The sequence below is a fragment of the Strongyloides ratti genome, assembly GCF_001040885.1.
Source record: "Strongyloides ratti genome assembly S_ratti_ED321, chromosome : 1".
Lineage (NCBI taxonomy): Eukaryota > Metazoa > Nematoda > Chromadorea > Rhabditida > Strongyloididae > Strongyloides > Strongyloides ratti.
In genome coordinates, this window is record NC_037307.1 from 9,238,683 (window position 1) to 9,262,192 (window position 23,510).

The 23,510-nt window shown below is 20.6% G+C and overlaps 5 protein-coding genes across 5 annotated transcripts in view; 1 reads left to right on the forward strand and 4 right to left on the reverse strand.

The window, feature by feature from the left end:
- Positions 1–173: 173 nt before the first annotated feature.
- Positions 174–1,320, reverse strand: SRAE_1000288000 (Zinc finger, MIZ-type domain-containing protein; the record flags this gene model as incomplete). Its single annotated transcript, XM_024650008.1, has 2 exons — positions 174–399; positions 440–1,320. 2 exons carry the CDS (start codon positions 1,318–1,320, stop codon positions 174–176), a joined length of 1,107 nt encoding a protein of 368 aa, XP_024503828.1.
- A 736-nt stretch (positions 1,321–2,056) lies between these two features.
- On the reverse strand, positions 2,057–5,249 carry SRAE_1000288100 (FI18374p1; the record flags this gene model as incomplete). Its single annotated transcript, XM_024650009.1, has 3 exons — positions 2,057–2,454; positions 2,504–3,031; positions 3,080–5,249. The coding sequence occupies 3 exons, from the start codon at positions 5,247–5,249 to the stop codon at positions 2,057–2,059; spliced, it is 3,096 nt and encodes a 1,031-aa protein (XP_024503829.1).
- Positions 5,250–14,060: 8,811 nt separating this feature from the next.
- SRAE_1000288200 (Insulin-like growth factor 1 receptor) lies at positions 14,061–18,405 on the reverse strand (the record flags this gene model as incomplete). The annotated part of the gene is made up of 2 exons (XM_024650010.1): positions 14,061–16,089; positions 16,343–18,405. 2 exons carry the CDS (start codon positions 18,403–18,405, stop codon positions 14,061–14,063), a joined length of 4,092 nt encoding a protein of 1,363 aa, XP_024503830.1.
- Positions 18,406–19,166: 761 nt separating this feature from the next.
- SRAE_1000288300 (Mothers against decapentaplegic homolog 3) lies at positions 19,167–20,169 on the forward strand (the record flags this gene model as incomplete). The annotated part of the gene is made up of 2 exons (XM_024650011.1): positions 19,167–19,863; positions 19,904–20,169. The coding sequence occupies 2 exons, from the start codon at positions 19,167–19,169 to the stop codon at positions 20,167–20,169; spliced, it is 963 nt and encodes a 320-aa protein (XP_024503831.1).
- A 2,566-nt stretch (positions 20,170–22,735) lies between these two features.
- Positions 22,736–23,510, reverse strand: part of SRAE_1000288400 (Spectrin beta chain, erythrocytic) — a gene marked incomplete at both ends in the record, with an annotated part of 35,060 nt that continues 34,285 nt past the window's right edge. The window contains 2 exons of the mRNA XM_024650012.1: positions 22,736–22,873; positions 22,927–23,469. Of these exons, the coding sequence (XP_024503832.1) occupies positions 22,736–22,873; positions 22,927–23,469 (681 nt within the window). The remainder of the gene's footprint in view (positions 22,874–22,926; positions 23,470–23,510) is intronic.

A 23,510-nucleotide genomic window follows, 5' to 3' on the forward strand; every position in this document is an offset into this window, starting at 1 on the left:
AATAACTTTACCATATTTTGCATAATAAAAATTAAAAATAAAGTATTATCAATAGAATTTTTTATTAATATTTTTATTATATTGAAGTATAAAAAAAATTATGAAAATTATCGTATTTTATAAGTATGTAGATATTTGAATGCATTAGAATATTATGAAAATTTTGTTACTTACTAAGACCACAAAAATTTTGACATATTTACATATATTTTTATATCATTTTCATCATTACTGCTTCCACTGATAAAAATAACATCATCTATATTAATAAAATTGTAGTTATTCTTCTTATTTTTCTTGATATGACTGTCATTAGTCTCCAAAACGTTATATTTACCACTTTTGAAAACCTCAATTTTAGTTATTTTAGGATTTTTTTCTAATATATCATAATAATATCTAAAAAAAATAATATTATATTATTTACAAAATAACATACTCATCAATAAATATATCATCTGGAGTACATTTATTTCCACAAAATCTACATAAAAATTCTTCATTACCCACATTTTGATTTAGGTAACATTCTAAATCATCTGGAAATAAATGTTCACAATATTTTCCTCTAAATGGAAGTATAATGTTGTTTTTTGTTGTAGGTGATAATAATGGAATTACCATACTTTCTTCATAAGGTTTAAATTCTTTAATAATATTCATAACAAATGTTTTTGTTTCTAACATTGATAGTTTCAAAAGTTTGTTTATGATAGCTTTTGGAGAATTTTTCAAACAAAAGGCAATTTTAAAATAAAAATGTTTATTGTTAACATGTGATCTTCTTCCTGTTTCTAGAGGGTATCTAATAAATACACGAAACAAGCATGAACTAATTAGATCATTTTTTTCTTGAGATGAAGATTCATATCCATTAATAATGGCTGGTGTAATTATGGTTGGATATGATACACGTCTATCAAAATCAGCTGGAATATTTTTTTCTTCTAATTTTGGAAGTAATTTAGTATAATTTCTATCATTTATAAATATTTCCATATCAAGTGGATATTTTTCAGAATATGATTCATCATTCGTTGAATTAGAAATATATCGTAAAATAATGTCATATAAATTACTTGTGTTCGGATTTGTTAGAGACATTAAAATATCTGAACTGACACAAAATTTAAAATCATGATCACAAAATGTAACTTTATTTTTTTCATCAAATGTAGTGAACCAACTATTTCTGGAACCTTCTTCATAAGTACAAAGAATTTTTTTTTCCTCATAAAAAAACAATTTTTTTTCAATAATTTCAGGTTGAAATATTTTATTACTATTTGAGTTACGATGATGCTTAGTAGATTTAGCCATAATTAGTTTTGCATAAAAAAAATTAATAGTTTTAAATAATAAAATTATATTTGAGATATATAACAATAAAAAGATTTTAATTCTTTTTTAATAAAAAAAAAAACAGGCAAATGAATTTTTTGTCTCATAATATTATTAGTTTTAGAAAAATAATCTTTTATCCCTTAAAATGATTTATTTGCAAAACATTTGGGAAATCTTTATACATTAAAACTGTTAATTAAGTTGATTTCTAAATAATTTAAAAAGAGTTCTACTTTTTAAAATATTTTATATTAATTTATTTGTAATTATATTGAGAATCAAAGTACAATAATGTTAACATTTTTTTTTAATTTAGACATTGTTTAGATAGATTATTTTATAAAAAGTAGTTTTTAAAAATATAATAATCATAGATAAAAAATGAAGAAGAAAAAATTAAATTATATTTTTTATTATAAACAATTAATTTTTACTCAATTTAAAATATTATACAAAAATAAATATATATAAATAAAAAATGATAGTTAATATTGATAATTTTTCTTAGGAATGTTATTTATATAAAAATCTTCAAAATATCTTTTTATTCTTACTGTTTTTTTTTTCTTTTAATTTTACTTATATAAAAATGAAATTTTAAAATATTTTGGCTAAGGTATCTGGCACTGTAAATCAAATATACTTTTTATTAAAAAATATATTGATAAATAGAAAAAGATTGTTATATGATAAATTGAAATATTAATTTTTTTTAGACAGCAGTTGATCCTGGACTAATTGATCTATTACTAGGTGGTGGTGGTGACATTACATCAGTAATTTGTGGTGGATTACTATTATTAGAAATAGCAACAGCCCTTTGTCTACTTAATTTTTCAAGAGTTTTTCTTTCTTTTTCTATTTTATTTTTAATTGATTTAATTTTTTTCTTTATTATGGCTCTATCTGAGTGATTACTTACACCTATATTTTTTAATTTTGTACCATCTAATTCTAAAAATTTTGGTCCATTTATTTCATTAATTGTAAATTCTGGTATATATTTGTCAAGACCTATTTGTATTAGAAGTTGACAGATGTCATCACCTGTCCATGAAAGAACTTGAAGACCTTGTTCTACTGATGATGGTCTCCAAAATTCACATTCAGCTAAAAAAATATATTATATTATTAATAAAATAAATTAAAATATACTTACTATGCATAGCAAAACGTTTTCGTAATGGAAATAGTATTCTTCTTTGATTATGTAAAAATTTAGTTGATGTTGCTGGAGAAACTGGTTCAGATATTCTTGGTTGAGGACTACTATTAGCTGTTCTTGGTAATGGTGATAATAAAGAATTATGTGAATTATATGGACCTGTATTGTTATTAGAAGAAGAAGTATTATTGGGATATGATGGATTTTTATTTGATGGATCATTATTAGGTGTATAACATTTCTCCTCTGTTTCTGAATTTCTTCTTATTGTATTTCTTTTATTATTAGATGATTCTGTACAATCAGTATAAACACTTTGAGACATAACTTTATTTGTATTACTATTATTGTTATTAAACATACTACTTTGTTGTAACATAAAAGCATGTCCAGATCCAGGTGTATTATTGTTATACATTGATGATGACATTGAAGATGTTCTTGGATAACTTCTTGGTACAATTTTTGGTACTTCTTTTTCTAATGTATTAATATTTGATGAACATTTTTTATCTTTATTATCTAAAAATGATGAATTTTGAGATTCATTGTCTGTTGAATCCTTCTTACGTAACAAAGAATTATAATCATTTGTTGTATAGGTATTTTGTTGTGAAGGAGTAGACATCTTTCTCTCCAACTCATCTATTCTTGCTTTAAGTTGGTCTATTAACAGAGAATATTGATTATCTTTACTCCTTAATTGAGCTATATGACTTTCCTCTCTTTCTAACAATTCTTTTTCTCGATTTTGATAATTTTCTAATAATTGTCTTGCTTGATCATATTTTTGTTCTAATAATTTACAATGATTTCTTGATGATTCTAATATTTCAACCATTTTTTCTGTTCTTCTTTGTGAATCATTTAATTCAACTTCTAATGCAGATATTCTTGATTTTATTTCTGTATCATCCATAAATGATTTTGAAAAGACAGATGTTGTACTTTCTGAGTGTGGTGTTACAACACTTCCAATAGATTTTTGTGAATAATTATTATTATTTTTTGGAAGTATTGGTGAATTTGTAGTTGTATTATTGTTACTATTATTATTATTGTTATTATAAAATGATGGTTGTCGGGAACGATCTTGTTCTAAACTTTGTTGTATCAATTGGGCAACCTCTGAATCATCTAAATTTTTTTCTCTTCCAATTGTAAATACAACAGATTTTCCTGTTGATCTTAATGTTTCTGCTGCAAACATTTGACTAACACCAACAAGTGAAATACCATCAACACTAACTATTTGATCACATACTTGAATTTCTCCATTTTTTTGTACAGCACCACCTGGTGTTATACTTTTAACAAAAATACCTAATTTTTCTAAACCACTATCAGCACCAACACCCATTCCAATTATTGATACTCCTAAACCTTCTGGACCTTTTTCTAATTCAACATCAAATAAATCCATTTTTTCTAATCTTCTTTCTAATTCATACTCTGCACATGCTGCAACAGGATCAACATCCTCATTTCTTCTATCATAATCTTCAGCAGCATAAGCTGAATATACTTCTATTGGATTAGTTGAAAATTTAACTTTTTTATTTTCTTCAGATTCAGGATCTGGTGATAAACCACGTATTGTACCAACAAAACCACCTTCATAATTTTGATTACCAATTTCATTATCTTCCTCATTATCACTATTAGATTGTTTATTATTATCAAATGCTCCAGAATCAAATTTACTTCTAATCAAGGCAAATGTTGTACCTTTTTTTGTTGATGATGATGATGAAGTATTAGTAATATTATCTGAATTTATTTCATTAATTAAACTATCACCACTTTCAGATCCTGATGGTGATGATATATTAGTTGAAGAGGCAGTTGATGTATGAGATGATATATTATTTTTATCAATTTTCTTATTATTAATTTCTTCAATTGAATTATTATCCATACCATATCTTTTTTTGTAATATGATGGATCTCTCCAATATGGTTCATATGATGAATTTTTTTCATTATCATTAGTAGAAATATTTTTAGATACCATATTATTAGATGATTTTGTATTAGTAGATGATGAATATGAATTATAATTAGATAAATTTTTAATTTTATCTAATTCAGAAGCTAATTGATTAAAATTTTCTTCAACCTGTGATACTATAGGACTAGTTGGGGAGGATGTATTATTTCTTTGTTGATGGACAGATGAAGTATTATAGTTATTTGTATTTGGTTTAGGTGGTACAGGTGGTGGAATATTATTCTTGAAATTTGACATTTGTGGATTATTGAATTTAGCTGCTAAAGCTGCAACTGGTGATATATATGAATTATTAGTAGAAGTATTAATATTATTTGTAGAATTAATCATATTTAAAGTTGATGCTGTAGATGATGAATTAATAGATGAAATAGTTGAGGATGCAGTAACAGAAGATGATGTTGATGAAACTGGAGACATTTCTTTACCACAATCCTGATAACTATTATTCATATTAGTTGAATTTGTAATTGTACCATTTGATGTATGGAATGAGTTTTTACATTCTCCTCCTTTTATTATATTGTTTTTGTGTGTGGTAGTTGTCACCATGTCACTATCATTAATATTATTATGTCCTCTTAAAACAATATGACGTGATGGTCTGGGGGAATAAAATGATGGTAGGTGATCCATACGTTCTTTTTCAAGTTGTTGAAACAATGCTTTTGAATGTGAAAATCTTGTACGAACATCTTCACTTCCATTCATTATTTCTGGTGTTGTCATTTTTTTTTTATATTACCACTTTTATGATTCTTGTCTTTGGAATTTATTTTTAAAAAAAAATATTTTGTTGATGATAAATATACGTATATATTTTAATTATATATATATATATATATTATGACTTCAAAAATAATTTATAAATTTCTTTTGTTTTAATTAAATTCAAGAAATATCCTCCAACTAACAAATATTATTTTAAATAAATTATTAAAATTTAGTCTCTTTTTTTTCTATAACTGTTCAAAAATTTAAACATAAAATTTGAAATGACGATATTTGTTCAATTTATAAAAAAAAATAAAATTTTTATGGTTCACTTCAAAAAAAAAATATATATATATATATTAATTTTGACTTTCTTGTTTGTTTATAGAATAGCAATGTGCGTGAGTAGTACAAAAAAAAAGAGTTAATATGTATGTAGAATAATTTTATATTTTTTTAATAGCATATAATATTATTTGGTCTCTTTTTAACACCTGTTTCACAGAGGCATCTAAAATGAGAAGATAAAAAATATTAATATTCATGAGTTTTTTTTAAAATAATATTTATAAGAGTAATAATACTTTTATTATAAAATAATTTTAGTTATAAATATGTGTAACCATGTGATCAAAAACTTTAAATATGAATCATTATTATATAAGTCTTTTAAGTTTATGTTAAAATTTATTGTAAAAAATTAATATATATTTGTAATATTTATAATTTTTTAGAAAAAATAATGTAATGATTGAAATTTTGATTTTTAGTAAAAGTTATATATTATATTTTTAATTAATAAGGTAAATAAATTTTGGTATTTCAAAAAAAAAAAAAATTTCTTTTTTAATATTTTTAAAAAAAATATATGAATAATTTATATTATTAATGAATTATAATCATGAACACTAGTATATAATAAAAAATGTATTTAAAATTTTTAAAATATATTATATTGGATGAAAATGAAATAAAATAAAAATGTGTATCTCACATCTTACTCAATAAACAACTGTTCAAGTTTCGTTAAAATATTATTGCTTACATTAATTAATTATACAATAAACTGAATAAGTAAAAAGTAATAAAACAAAATCTTTTTAGTAAATATATCTTAAGTTAAAATATTTTGTATAAAAGATATAATAAAAAATTACATTAATAAAAAGTGAAAATTTTTATAATATAAATGGTATAACATTATTTAAAATTTTTTTTTATAAAAGTTGTACAATTTTTTAATGATTGATAAAGACAAATTAATAAAATCAAAATAATAATGATAATGGATATATAACTAACTATATAATACATAAAAAGATAAACAAAAAAAATTATTATATTTTAAATTTTAATGGAAGACAAGTATAATAATTCACAAGTACAAAATTTTAAAATTACTTTATAACTTGTAATCATTGATCATTAGCAGAAATTTTTAATTTATAAAAAAAAACTGATTGTTAGCTTCTTTATTATAAACAATACATTGTTTATATGATATTTGATAAGATATATCAAGATGATTTTCAAAATTTTATAACAATCAAAATATTTAAATATAGTTTTATAAATTTATTTATTTTTATAAAGATATAATTATAATAAAAAAAAAATTCTTGTTCCAATATATATATATATATATATTAAGAATTTCTCACTCTTTTTGAAGTAAACAAACTTGTTATTTAATATATATAAATATATCTTTTTTTTTACTTAAGTTAAAATTTATTTTAAATATTACATATTTTTAATATTTACCTAAAAATATATCATATTGCTAGTTAAGGTTTTGTAGTTTATACTTTAAAACTAGAGAACTTAAAATATTTTTCAATGAAATTGAATATGTGTAAAAAAAAAAAAAGGTAATTTTAAAATGGACTTTTGATGTTTGTGTAACTTTCGCACTAACTATTAAAAGTATATATATAATAAATATATATAAGATGCATGGTTATTTTAAATAAATGTATATAAATAGTAATTATATTTTTATTTTATAAAAAGTAACTTTTACTAAATTTTTTTAAATGTTAAATGAAGCAAATGAAGATAAAGTTATTTGAAAATATTTTAATCATTTTTTTTTAAAAGAAATACTTTTAGGTAAAAAAAAAATATTACAAACATGCATTTTTTTTTTTTGTTATATATTTTTAAACATTTTAAAAATGTTATTAAAAGTACAATCAAATTTAAGATAAATAAATGAAAATAAGCTTATTTTTTTTTCGCAAACAACCTTGTTGATTATAAATTGTTAAAATAATTTAATGATAATTACTATTAAGATATCAAGAAATAAAATAAGTACAAAAAAATTGTTTTATAATTAGGTATATCAATAAAAATATTTCTTATATTTTATATAATTTTTTTTAATAAAAAAAGAGAAATTTTTAAAATAAATATTAATGAATCTTCTAGAGTAGTATATATTAGGAAACAATTATAAAAATCGTAAAAATTGTTGTTTGATTAAAATAGGAAAAAGAACATTGATAGTTTAATGTATTCCATATTACTTTATTAAAAATAGAAAGAAGAAATAATTGTTCATGTCTTGTAGAAGTGCCCTCCAAAATATTTTGTTTGATATTTTGAGAAAATACATTATATATATATATATCAATATGAAATAATACATTGAATTAACAACATATGGTACTTGGAGATGAGATATGAATTATAAAAGATACACTTAAGCTTTATACATTTTTATAATTTATTGGTGTTTCAAATATTAAGAAAAGTATTTCTTCTCATGGGTCATTTAATATAACTTTTATATAATTTTATATATATAATAAAATATAATGAGTAAAAAAATAAAATAACTTTTATATATTTTTTTTTTATTATTTTTATTTTTGGTAGCTAATAATAATAATAAATAATCATTTGAAGTGTTTTTAAAAATTTTTTTTTAACAAATATAGATAAATATTTTTAGAAATATAAAAATACTTAGGAACACTATATGTATAGTATTATTTAATGATAATTAAGTAAGGTGGATAAATATATTTGTTATATATATATTATAACAATATTATTAACGATAGTGGACCTTTTTAACAACAAAGTAAAGTGAACACTTAAGTGATAAAATTATTACTAAAATCCACAATTAATAGATATATATAAGTATAGCTTTTAGAAGGTAAAATGATAAGAGGAAACTATAATAATATGTTATGTTAAATTATAAATTTGAAGTATTAAATATGTTTTGATGAAAAATATACCATCATTAAGAAGTATAACAAAAGTAGATATAGAAAATTGTTATATAAATTGAAATTTGATATGATATTAAAGATATTCAAATATATTTCTTATCAATCATGCACCTCCTACTGTTTGTATGGGTATGGTTAATGTTATTATATTATTTGTTGAGATAAACAATATATAAATATATATATATAATGGTAATATAAATTGCCATTTTAGTAAGAAATAGTGGAATAAGATATTAATAAATGTATTAAATTTTTCATTCTTATTATTAAAACACTGATCAAGGGTATTCATATTTCATATACCCCCTTACATTAAGGTATATAATAGTTATACTTTATAATTATTGTAATATATCTATGAAAAGTACAAATAGTTATGATTGCGCAATATCTAAAAGTATTGTATATAAACAGAAAGTGTAATGTCCTTGTAACAATAACAAATTTATAAATAAAAGTGTTTGTTTTCAAAATTATTAAACGTTTTCAAAAAAATTTTTTTTATTAATATTTAAAAAAAAAAAAAAGAAAAATAATAAAAGGAGTTAAAATAAATATTAAAAGAAAGGTTTCTTTAGATATTCATTGAAAATTTTAATATATTTATTATAAAAAAAAAATAATTTCTTTTAAAGTTTTTAAATATAAATTCTTAAGATTTTAAAAATATTCAATATTTCCATAAATTACTTTATTACTTTATTACATTTTTACTATTTTCTTTGTATATTAAAAGTAATTTTTCTAAATTAAATAAATGAATGTATATTTATTATTAAATTAAGTAAAGAAAATCCCAATAGAACAGGTCAATGTCATAAAAGATGTCAGTAAAGGTTATATTTAAAACAATTAATAACTATATTTATTAATTAAGAACCGTTCCTTTTATCATAATTTTAATAATATAAATTAAATTATTATATACCGCAAAAGAAATAAATAATAAAATAGTTAAAGAATGTTTATAATTATCTTATAAAATTCCATGATCAATATAGTGATAAAGTTTTATAATTAATTGTCAATTATAATAAATAAAAATTTTTTTCATACTGTTATTATAATTGATGGACTTTATTAAGGTTATCTTATTATAAAATAAATAAGTACAAAAATATATTATATTATATTTATATGATATATATTTAGTTTTTAATATTTTTAATAAAATAATTTTAAGAATTAAATTTATATTTGGGTCATGAAATGTACTAAGATAAAAGGTATTTGATTAAACTTTTTCAACAAAATTACTGTAATTTTAATATATAGATATATATATTTTATATTAAGAAAATTTAACTCAATATATAAAATTAAGATAGACATATATATATAATGATAATTATTGCCATTTGAAGGGTAAAAACTTTTTTGCCTCAATCATCTAAATAAGTAAGTATATCTATTGAAATAGTAAAATATGTAATAAATCGAAATAGAGTTGTTGAACAATAAAACATCACAATAGCTATTCTTTTTGTATGGTTGACTGGAATATTTCTTTAGTTTAACTTTAAATCATACTATAATAATAAATTTTTACTTAATATTTTTAATTGTAAATAATTTTTAATTATGGGAGAACATGTTAAAAATTTATAAATCTATTTTCATAAAATTCTCATCATTAAAATTTAGACTATATATATATATATAAATTTAAATTTATTTAAACGTTTATTTTTATGTTATAATTATTATACTAACAAATCTTTTTTTTTTTTATAAAAAAGGGATAATTAAAGAAAATGAAAGTAAATATAAAAATAAATTAGTCTTTTTTTTTCTTTACATTATCCTGATGTATAATATAAATAAAATCCATCATTAAAAATTATTTTTATTTTATAACAACAATATAATAATATTAATAAAGAACAATTTAATAGATTTTTTTATATAAAACACCTTATTATTTTTGATTACTAGAAAATTTATTTTTAGAAATAATTTGTAAGACTAAAAAGAATTATTTTAAATTAATTTATAAAAAAAAAAGAAAAATTTTTTTTTGGTGATTAAGTTTTAATAATAGATGAAATATATTTTAAGGAGAATGTAAATTTTACATAAGATAATGGTTGAAAATTTTATAGTTTTCTTTTTTTTTTTGTAATATATGTCTAAATATATAGCTGAAATAAAATTTTATTATTAAATTAGCTTTTATATAAAAAAATTTTAATTTTTATATCTCAACAGGTAAATGAAATGATAAAAAAAATTTTTTTTTTAATTATAAATAATTTTTGGCTTTATTATTTCTTGTTTTTTTTTTTATAAAATTAAAAAAGTTATATTAACATTATGTAAGTAGGGAACTACTTTAAAAGAAATTGTTTGAGAATTTTTTAGTTGAATAAGTAAGATTATTTTTGATAAAATAAAAATATACAACAATATAATTGAATGGTTTTAACATTTAAAAAAAAGATTTAATCATATATATAAATTTTTTTTTTTAAAATTAAATCTATTATTAAAAAAAAAAATTATGTGCAATTATCACATAAATGTATGGTAACGTTAGTTACTTATAAAAACAAAATAGCCATTCTTTGTGATGTAGTTTTGGACTGGTTACTGGACATTAAATGCGCATCCCATGAGAGGGTATCAAAACATCATTTTTAAAGTTAAGATTAGACGTTAAAATAAATGTCATTATTATTGTGTTAAATTGATATTGTTATAAGAAAAAAGCATCCATATATTATAATACAATATAAAATTTATTTTATGATAAAAAGATTATCAATGAAAGAGCGTTTAGTTTAATTTTAAAACAGATGTAATCACATTTGTTATCAAAATTTTTGACATGTCTTTAGAAATAATAAATTATCAGATTATTATATTTTTTATAACATAAAAAATAATATTAATATAAATATATAAAGAATTAAAATTAAATTTATTATTTTTTTTTTGTTAGAAAGTTATGTATCTTACAATTTAATATATGAAAAATATTTATTATTAAAGGCATTTTACATTGTAAAAAATGTTGTAAACGTGAAGAAAAGTTATGAAGTGAGGAGAAAAAAAAAAGAATGAGTATAGAAAACTTTGATGAATATAAAATTTATTGACAATATGCCTTTGTTTAGTGGAAACAGACAAAAAGTGATAGATGAGAGGTTGTCCGAACAACAACATACAACATTTTTTTTTTTCATTTCTTGATATATATTTATAAAGGAAATATGATTAAGTTTACAGGATAACAAAGAAAAAAAAAATAACAATGTGATAATTTTGTAATACTAATAAAATATATTTAATATTTTCAATATTATAATATTAATTTATAAAACTTTAATGACAAATTATAATATTAATTAATATTTATAATAATTAATCAATTTTTGTATTAAAAAGCTAAATCTGGCACTTTACATTTTAAAAATGTTGTGGATAAGGTCAGGAAACAGTGTTAATGCGCATATATCAGTAAGTTATGTTTATACAATACAAATAATACTAAATATATATATATTTATAAATTTTGAGGGTTCTTTTTATTGTACCACAAAATAGGACTAAAATTTTTGTTTTAATGGATTTTTCTTATATGAATAAATATATATTTTTAGTCATTTATTTTAATAAACCATTATAAAATAATAAATAATGACAGACAATTGAAATACCAATATTGTATAAACATTTGAAGGATTAATAAAGATAAGTAGAAATCATTTAAATATAATAATAAATATATAAAAAGATTTACTAAGATAATATTAAATATAAAATAATAATAAAAAAAAGAATTATTTGTATAAAAATGTACCCTATATTATAATTTAATTTTTAACAATAAATTATATTTCTTGAATGCAAATTTTTATTAAGACTCAATTTTACCAATACATTCTAAACATCAAAACATCTGTTCTTATTAACATATACATATATATATATGAAACTGTTTAATCAATGAAAAGAAATTAAGTATCGTATATATATATATAAAATATACCACTCTTATTAATCTAAAATACATACCAAATGAGAGAAAGAATTATGTATATGAATAAAAAAAAAATTTCTATAAAAATAATTATTTGTGTAGTTAAATGCCATAATTATTATAAAAAAAAGTAAATATTTTAAAATTTAAAAAAAATTGATACAATATTTGTTTTTAATTTAATATTAAATTTAAATTTATATATTATTTTTTCTTTTTTTTTTGAAAAATTTATAAGATTTATTTTAATTGAAAAATAACACAATCAATTTTTTTTTTATAAAATTTATTTAATATATAAAATAATATAATTCTTTTGTTAAACGTCATATTTAATAAATCAACCTATCAATCTATTTTATTATTCTTATTCATAATAACATTTTTTTTTAACCAAAAGTATATAAAATTTATAACAATTTTTGAATAATTTTGATATCTTAATAATAGAACAAAGTAGCATCTTGTAAATATTGAAAATTTTTTGTTTTAAAATATATCAAAAATAAAATTGTAAAAATTTTTTATAATAAAAAAATTAAAAATTATTGTAATAATTTTATTAGATTTAACCTAAAAAAAATAGATTCTAACACTATAAGTAGTTTGAAAAATTATTTAGATTTAGTAATATTTATATTTATGTTATATAAATTAAAGGCCTCTTGAAACTTGTATAAAATTTTTGATAATGCAAAAATTAAATAATGGCATGGCAAAATAATATGTGATATATGTAAATTTTCAATTTTATTGTATAATTTAATTTCAAGACAAAAACTTATTTTTTACACAAAAGAAGTTATTATATCAATGAATATTATACTTTAAAAATTGAAAATAAATCACAAATTATTTTTTATATATTTAGTTTATAAAAAAAAATCACTAAAACACTGGATTTTTACTATTTTAAAATTTTGTCCTTTACTATAGAAAAATATACGTCATATTTTTTTTTTTAAAAAAATAAATATTTGAAAAGAAGTTGTAAAATAAATTAAATATTCTATTTTTAAAAATACAATATAATAAGCTATTCAAATAGTGATGTCAAAATGACAGTTTAAATTTACTGTTTACGAGAATATATTGTAAACATAAAATAAAAAAAATTGCTTTTTGAAACATCAATATGATTTAATAATTGTTGAATATAATAAATACTAAGAAATTTATTAAAATATAATTTTTATTGTAAAAATTATTACAATTTAATAAATAATTAAAAGTACAATCTTTTATTTGTAAAAAAAAATAATACAACTATTTTGTAAATAAATTATTGTTGAGGAAAGTACAATAAATTGTGTTGCATTCCACTAAAAATAAAAACGTTATAATTGAAAATTTAATTATCATAAAATGTTTATTTAATTTAGGTAAAAAATTTTTTATTATCAAATGTTATACTTAAAAAATTATTTATATATTAATATTGTAGTTTTAAATTTAAAAAAATAATTATAGTATAATGAAATAATATTTTTTATTAAATATATACAAAACATAAAATAAAAAAAAAAATATACCAGTAAAGAATTAAATGTTTTTAAATAAGTCTAATTGAAGTAAGCTTCGTACCCATTTGTATTACGCAACTGAATCACAATTTTCAATTGACAACAACTCTATTTGTTCTTTATCACTATTGTCTGAGATTCTCACATGTTTCTTAGAACGAGTTGGTATAGTTTCTTCTGATTTCTCATCTTCATTTATCACTTCAAGATAATTTCCAGTAGATTTTGATTTTGAAAATGTATGATCTAGTAGCATATTATCAGTGTCTTCTTCTACTTCTTCTTCCTCTTCCTCATACTCCTCTTCGTCATCATCAGAAAGATCAAATTCATAATCCATTTTATGTTCATTTTTAAGTTTTTCATAATTATTTATTACAAATGATTGTTGCTTAAAGTCTTCTGTTGTATATGGTTCAAGACGCATTAAAATTTGAAAAAATGATGGTCTATCACTTGGATTATATCTCCAACAATTTTTCATTGTATTATACCAGAAATCAGCACATCCTTGAGGACGAGATAAAATTCTCCTTGAATTAACTATATATTGGAATACTTCAGGATTATCTAATCCTGCATATGGTTGTTGTGCTAAAGTTAACATTTCATATAAAACAATTCCATATGACCATACATCAGATTTTACGGAGAATTTTCCATCTTTTAAACTTTCTTGAGCCATCCACCTTACTGGAATTAAACGTTTACCCGCTGGTTGATAATATTCATGATAGTAAATATCTCTTGCCATACCAAAATCTCCAATTTTAACAATTTCATCTCTATGAACCAGACAATTTCGAGCCGCCAAATCTCTATGACAAAATTTACGGCTTTCAAGATATGCCATTCCATCAGCAATTTGTGCAGCCCAATTAGTAAGTTTTTGTGATGATGGAATAGGTTTATTATCAACATTATCCTCTGAATTTGGTCTATGTGATCTTAAAAAATCTCTTAAATTTCCTTTTTCCATCATTTCCATAACCACAAGAACAGGTTGACCTTCACTAACAACACCATAAAGTTTAACAATAAATGATGTATGAAATTTTTTCATAACACTAGCTTCAAAAAGAAAATGAAGTTTTTCGGCTGGTGTTGCACTTTCACGTACAGTTTTTATAGCACATGGACCAAATTTGATACCAGAAAAAGTAACTACATTATTACCATAACCTTTATAAACATTTCCAAATGTTCCACTACCAATTTGTTCCTCAAGAACAACATCATTACGTTTAAGTTCCCATTCATCTTGTTTATAAACATCAAATTGTGAAAGATATTCAGGATTTGATGATATAGTTTGCCTAATAGCTTCAGTAACTTTTCTTCCAAATGATCTATTAAAATACCAATAAATAGATAAAATCATTAACATTAAAATAAAAATAATAAATATTACAACAATTACAATTTTTGTAGGTGTAAATAAACCAAAAACACTAATAGTAAAAATATTATCATAAATAACTTCATCACTTAATCCAGCTAATGAGATTGTTCTAATAGATATAGAATATCTTCCATTAGCAAGACCAGTAAAATTAGCAAAAGGTAAAACACGTTCACCTTTAGAATCAATAGGTAAACTTGACATTGAAATACATTGTTGTAATGGTGTTTGTTCAGCATCCATATTTCTTAATGTTATTTTATAACCAAGAACAAGACCATTAGGATTTGTTGGATTATTCCATGTAACAACACGATTACTCTCCTCAGTAGTAGAATTCAAAATAAAAATAGAATCTTTATTAATTTTATCAAAGTTAAGTTGTTTTTCTGTTACTTTAGTTGTATGAAAAGGATTTTTACAACATTGTTCATTTTTATCATGTTCATTCTCAGCTTTATAAACACCAATAAGGCATACATTAATAACAATATAATATTCACCATAATGACGAAGATTTTTGATTGTATATTGAAGATTTGAAGTACGATTTATCTTAACACTTCCTCCATCATTATAATTTGTTGGAGCATCTAATTGTTCAATTAATCCTCCAAAACTATCATCAGGAACATTTTTATCAATATTTAATGGTGTACTTGTAATTGTACGAACAAATCTTGCTTCTTTCTTAATTCTAAAATAAAAAAAAAAAATTAATAAAAGTAAAATAAAATTTTTTTAAGTTCAAAAAAAGCGATAGCAGACAAATACAAGACAACTATATATATACATTGTTTTATTTTTTCTTGATTTTTTATTTCTTTCTTCTTTTTTATTTTTATGATAATGATGTCTAGGATTTTGTTTTAAAGAACAATGTGGTTGGTTAGGATCAACATTGCAGCTAAATATATATAAAAAAAAAATTATTTTTTATTTAAATTTACCTTTGTTTCCAAACTAAATTTTGCATTTTATCTTGAAATTCATGATTTTCTAACTCTTTTTCATCATTAGAAAGTGTATTTATTTGTTTTGAATATATATTTTCATCATCTCTTTCTTGATTACATCTACAACAACCTTGAATAGCTGAACAGGTACCTTCATTTGTAGTTAATTGTGTTGATAATAATTTATCTTGTATTGGTAAATATTTTTCTGTACGACGGGTTGGTGCTTTAGTATCACATGGATCATCTTCAATTGTATCAAGTGAGTGTGGTATAAGTTTCCATGAAACTTCATAATAAGCAATAATACCATTAGGTTTAGCTGGTGGATTCCATTTTATTTCCATTTCTCTATTATTTGAAACTTTAATAAGAACATTTTGTACATTTGATGGACGACCAGGACCAGTACGCCCTATAATAACAGGAGATCTTGCCTTAAAAGCAGTATTATGTGGCATTACTTTTGTTTCCATATAAACAGCATACCATGAATATGGTTCTAAATTTTTTATTGTTGCTCCACTATGTGTTGTATCTTCAATAATGATACTTTTCCATGAATCACCACAAGCAGAACGATTAGCAAATATATCAATTTTTGTTGTATTATCTTTAACTTTTTTATAAAATATTTGATATGCACGAAATTTTCTATAATCCATTTCAGTTGTATTTAAACTATCCCATTGAAGATTTAAAAATGCATTTGGTAAACCAACATTTTTATCAACAAAACTTAAATTTAATAATTTTTCATTACATATAGCTCTTTCACCATTTGTCTTAAGAGCATTTAGATATTCAGAATTATTATAATATTTACCAACAGTTTGAAGAAATGCACGTGCCTTATTTTCACATAATTGTATATTATTTGTTATTGTTACATTACCATTTCTTATTGTTATATTTTTTCCATCACCAGGAAAAAGTGTCTGTAAATTTTCATTATATTCTATAACAAGAGCATATTTATTATTATGTAAAAAATCTCCACGTATTTCACGAAGATTTTTAAACATATGAAGTGATATAACAGAAGGTGTAAAATGTATTTGAAGATATCCATTAATAGTTTCAATTTCACCTAAACATTCTTCTAATTTTTCTGGTGAAATATCAGATGTACCAACAGTTAATTTAAGAGTAAAATTTCCTTCAACAATTTGACATCCTTTAAATCTTTCAAGTGCAGCAATAGAATCAATATCAACATTAGATATACATCTTTTAAGACATATTCCTTTACATCTAATACATTTCTTTGGATTACCTTTATCTTCTTCATAATTTTTAGGACATTTAGTAGTACATTCACCATCATCAGTTGCTTTATATTCTTCTAACATATTTAAACCAGATGCAATATCTATATAAGGTCTCATATTCATACATTCATTTTCTGTAACACATCTATGATTCATATAATTATAAAAACCTTTAGGACATCTTTCTACACATTTATCTCTATGCATAGTATATCTACATGAGTTACAATAAGAAGGATCTCCAGCTTTAGAACAACCACCAACACATAAGTCATGACATTTTTCACCATTAGGTGTACAACCAGGTCCCTTATCAATAATATAATCACATTTATCTTGACATTTTGTTTTACTCCAACAAGCAATTTTATCATTTTTTTTATGACAAATATCTTCATTTTCTACTTTACAAAATTTTGGACATCTTGTTTTGGAGGAATCTTCTACAATAATATTACTAGTTCTACCATCTGTTATATGAGTCCAATCAAGTGTTTGTGTATAACAAATTTTATCATTATTTGTTATTCTAATACCACCTTTTTTAATAAGTTTTAAAGATGGCATACCAATATATGAAAAATTTGAACATGTATGAATAATTAAAGCATAATTAATAATAAGAGAATTTCCACCAATAACAGCAAGTTTTGGAAAAACATTAGTTAAAGAATTAATAGAATGAAATCCATATATAAAAAGTGATCCCGTAATTTCACGTAATTTTGGAAATTTTATCATATGTTCAGGTATTGTTGGTTCAGCTAATACCAAATCCCCCTCCATAACTGTACATCGTTGTATTTTTTCATAATAAGTACCATATGTGAAAAAAAATTTTTCAAATAATACAAATTTTATAGAAACTCCAGCACAAATTGTATCATTTACATGACCATTAGTAATTATAAATAAAAAAGATAATAAATATAGTATATTAAACAAATTCATTGATAAATAACTTTTTCTAGGCAGTTAGAAATATCATTAGTATTACTAAAAAAAATATTTATATTTTATAGATTTAATATATATATATATCTATATATCTTTTTTAAAATAAAATTGTAGAAAAGGAAAAAAAAAAAGGAAAGAAAGAAGATATTGAAAGTGTTATATAAATTTAAAAGAAAACTTTTTAATTTTAAAAAATAAAGGAAGCCAACAAGATATTATCCTTAATATATATATATGATAATAAATATAATATTTATGACGTTAATACTGAATTAATTTTTAAAATATTAATTTTTAAAATAGTTAGAGATAAACAGAATAATATACTTTCACTTTCTATTAACATTAGGATAAAATACAAATAGATAACGATTATTTTGTATTTTGGAAAGATGATAATTCATTGTTTTGTCACATTTTTTTTCTTCATAATTCATAAAAAAGATTGTTGTCTTTTTGACAAATAATAATAATAATAATAATTTTTAAAAAAATCCATTTTTCATTAATTCTAAAAATAGTAATAATATTATCTAAGTATAATTTTTTTTTTATCAAAAATATCTATTTTTATATAATATTTATTTTAGATGAATAATTTAAATGATAATAATGAAATTCAAAATGTTAGTCAATGTTATCAACAACAAGAAGAACAAATTTCACAACCAATGATTCAAAATTATAATAATTATTCTCAAATATATACATATCCTCAACAATATACGTATGTTCAATCATATGTTGGTCCATCTGTACAACAACAAAATGATATACTTTTTCATTCATCATATCCAATACCTAATCAAGTTATTTATAATACTAATGATAATACTATAGATGATGAATATATTAATTCAATATTTCCTCAAAATAAGACAGTTGTACCTTCATGTGATGATATTGAAAAAAATATGTATGTTAGAGCAGTTAATCGTAGTGAATTACCATATTATGAAGATAATGCATGGTGTCATTTAAAATATTGGGAATTTCATTCAAGAACAGGAGCTACATTTCGTGGAAGAAGTGATACAATTATAGTCGATGGTTTTTGTAATAAAGATGGAGCAAAAAATAGATTTTCATTAGGTTCATTAACATCTCCTGAAAGAAATGTTGCTATATCAAAAGTATTATGTCAAATTGGAAGTGGTTGTCATATAATAAAGATAGGTGATAATATAAAAATACAATCTAAATGTAAATCTCCAATATTTATTCAGTGCCCAATGCAGGGTGCAATATCTGGGACAGATCCAGCATGTGTTTATCGTTTATCTCCAGGTAAACATAATATTTTTTTTTACTAAGTTTAAATTTTTAGGTTCTGAAATATGTATATATGATAATGAAATATTTAGTACAATGTTAAGAAGAGCAGAAGGCATAATGGGATTAGTTAATCTACAACAATATTATCAAACTCGTATAAGTTTTATAAAAGGATGGGGAGAAAATTATAGAAGAAAATCTATTACAGATTCTCCTTGTTGGTTGGAAATATTAATAATAAAACCTATGTTAATGATAGATTCAATTATGATGGAAATAGATAACCCGGTTAATGATAGAAATGTTGATTCTGATTAAAAATTCTATTAAAAAAATAATTAGAAAAAAAAAAAGAATTTTTATACAAGAATACTTTAACAATAATAATTGTCTTTATTAAAAGATTATTTATTGAAATTTAACAATTAAAATTTATTAAAAATAAAATGAAAATCTACATCAGTTTATCAATAATATAATTACTATAAAGTATTTAATAAAATCTCATTAGAAAAATAACTAAAAAAAAGTAGTTTATTATCATGGTAAATTTGAATAAATATATTTAATGTTTAATAATGTATTGAGCATATCAAAAGACTAGAAGAAAAATGGAATAAAACAATTCAATGAATTTAATGTTTTAGAAAAAAGAAAAAAAAATGTATCATATTAAATTAAATTATGATAAATAGTTTGTATGTTTATTGAAAAGAAATATAATGCAACACATGAAACATAGTTTATTTTAAACTATTTAAATGAAGTACAATACTTTTTAGAATTAGGCAAAATATTTTCATGGAAAGAATTAATATTATTGTATATATATATATTTAAAACATATGTTAATAAATTAATAACTTGAAATTTAAAATGAATATAAGAAATAAAAAGATTACTTATTTAATATTTAGACATAATTTTTTTTAACATTTTATATAATAATATTACTATAAGTTATGTATTATTATATTAAGTCTTAAAAATAAATTATTGAAATTATATAAAAAGATAATAATTAATATTAATTAATTTTGTTTATATCGATTACTAATAATAATTTGTCAAATATTAAATTTATGCTTTGAAATCAACCATCATTTTTTAATTCATTATTTTTCTATAAATAATGGATACTGACGAAATTAGCTTCTTTAAAAATTTATCAAAAATACTTGTCAACAAAATTTATGTATTAAAATTTACTATAAAAAGACAACATAATATTATTTAAAAGTGCTAACATATAAAATTATAGTATACTAAAGATTTTAACCTATAATTTTAACATCAATCTTAAATTAGTTTATTAAATCGCATTTAAAAAAAAATTATTTATATTATCTAACAATTTTGTAAATGACTTTTTTAAAATATTTACTTTTTAAAAAATATGACGCATGTTTTTGTAAAAACGACAAATTTTTTATCGTTTAATTTAAGAAAAAAATATTTAAAGTAATAAAAAATCCAATATCTTAATCCTTGTTTTTTAAAAACATTTTTTCATTTATTTTTAAAATATAATGTTTATTTGGTAAAAAATTTCTTTTTTATGAAACATAAATTTTTCTTCTGAAATTTAATATTACATTTAAATTAAAATTTCATATCATTGACATACTATTTTGACTTACCATTATTTAATTCATAAATTTTTTATATTAACAGAAACTTTAAAAATTGCTATTTTTTTATCAAATTTTTTTTTAGTTTAAAAAGTTTTTTAAAGTAATATATAAAAAAAATTTATTTATTCAAAATAATATGAATTATTAAAATTTAAAAAAACTAACTAGATAAATTAATTAAAAGTAATAAAAATTTGCATACATTTAGTTTTTATAATTAAATATACTGTGAATTTAAGTAAATATTTTTACAGTTAAAAAAAATTTGGTGGTCATTAATCAATTCTCTAAGCATTAATTAAGATCAAATAATAAGATAACACTTCACTTCAAATAGTAAAAAAAACAATAATTTAAAAAGTATAAATAATTCAAAAAGCACAAACAATTTTAAAAACATCAAAAATCTAGGAAGCATAAGTAATTTGAAAGCATTGGTAAACTAACAAAAACACAAGCAATCAAAAAAACATAAACAAAAAAAAATAAGCAAAAAAAAAAATTAATGCTTATTTAAATATTCAAATAAGTACAAATGTCCTGGTAATTCTTTTAGTTTTAATGCTAGTTATAGGGAAATTTTTATAACTTTTTTTAAAATTATAATATTAAGATATGGATTTAGTGTTCATGTAAAGTCATTTTTTCTTGAATAAAATCAAAAAGAATAGATTTTAAGTTTCAAAAATTGATATCTTAAAATAAATTTTGAAACATAAAAATTGAAGAAATATTTAAAAGATTTTAAAAGTTTAACTGATAAATCAATTCTTCTTATACAAAATCTTTTATTTTTAAATGTCAAATTTCAAGTAATTTATATGTTTTGTGCGTTGTTGTCATTTTTTATTGTGTATAAATATGAAAATAAGTAAGAAAAAAAAATTGAATTTCAAAATTATATAAATATATAAAATATTAAAATTTTTTTTATTAAAAAAACATTATATTCACTTTCAAATCAAAATAAATTAAAACACAAGAATTATTTTAAATTTTTTTATTTTTTAAAAAGTTTTTTTTTTATAATTTTTAACAATGAAAAATTATGATTATCAATTGTTTAATCATTAAAATGTATTTAGACATCACCACTACTTTATTTGGTAGTGATACAAAGTTTAAAAAAATATATGCAAGGGAAGAGTCGTAGTAAATAATTTTTTAAGTAATTATTAAGTGCATGTATAATAGTTTTCTTCTGCAAAATTTGATTATTATCGTCAAAAATTTATTATTATTGTGAGTCCTTAAAATGGTGGAGGTCCATTTACATTGTCAAGTGCAAGATCAAAACTATTGATGAAATTGTTTAATAATTGACAACAATATTCATCATCACAATGTGGTACTAAACATGCTGCTCCTAATAACAAGACTAGCATAGCCTAAAAAAAATAAATTAGTAAAAAAAAATTAATTTATTAATAAGATAACTTACTTGTAATGGTAATGCTGCTCTTAGTACACGTTGCCATCTTCTTCTTTGTCTAGCTAATCTTAATACTTGTAAAGCTTGTTGTTGATTAGTATCAATAATCTCCTCATTAGGAGATGCAGCCAAAGTCTGTGAATCAAAATCATAAGATAATGCTTCAACAGCAGCCTCTAAATTTTCGGTATGTCGTCCGCTTTTAGAATCATCGTATCCACTAGCATCGCTTAGTGAATCTGTATCAAAATCAGGTGCATCAATTTTATATTCAAGTAGAACATCTCGTGGATGTCTATCAGCATAAATTGTTGCTAAAACATTAGCTGCAGCATCTATATCTATAGCATTTTCAGCACCACCCATAATATCTTCTTCTATAGATAGTAATGCTTTTAATCTTTCATTTATCTTTTTAAATTCTTTTAATAGATGTTCAAACTTATCAGGATTTTTTGATCCTATATATTTTTTGGTATTTGATCTATCGTTTATATTATATTTAACTTCGTCTAATTGAGGCTTCATATCATCAACCTGATCATTCATACGCTAAAAAAATATTTTTATATAAAGTAAATACAATAAACTTA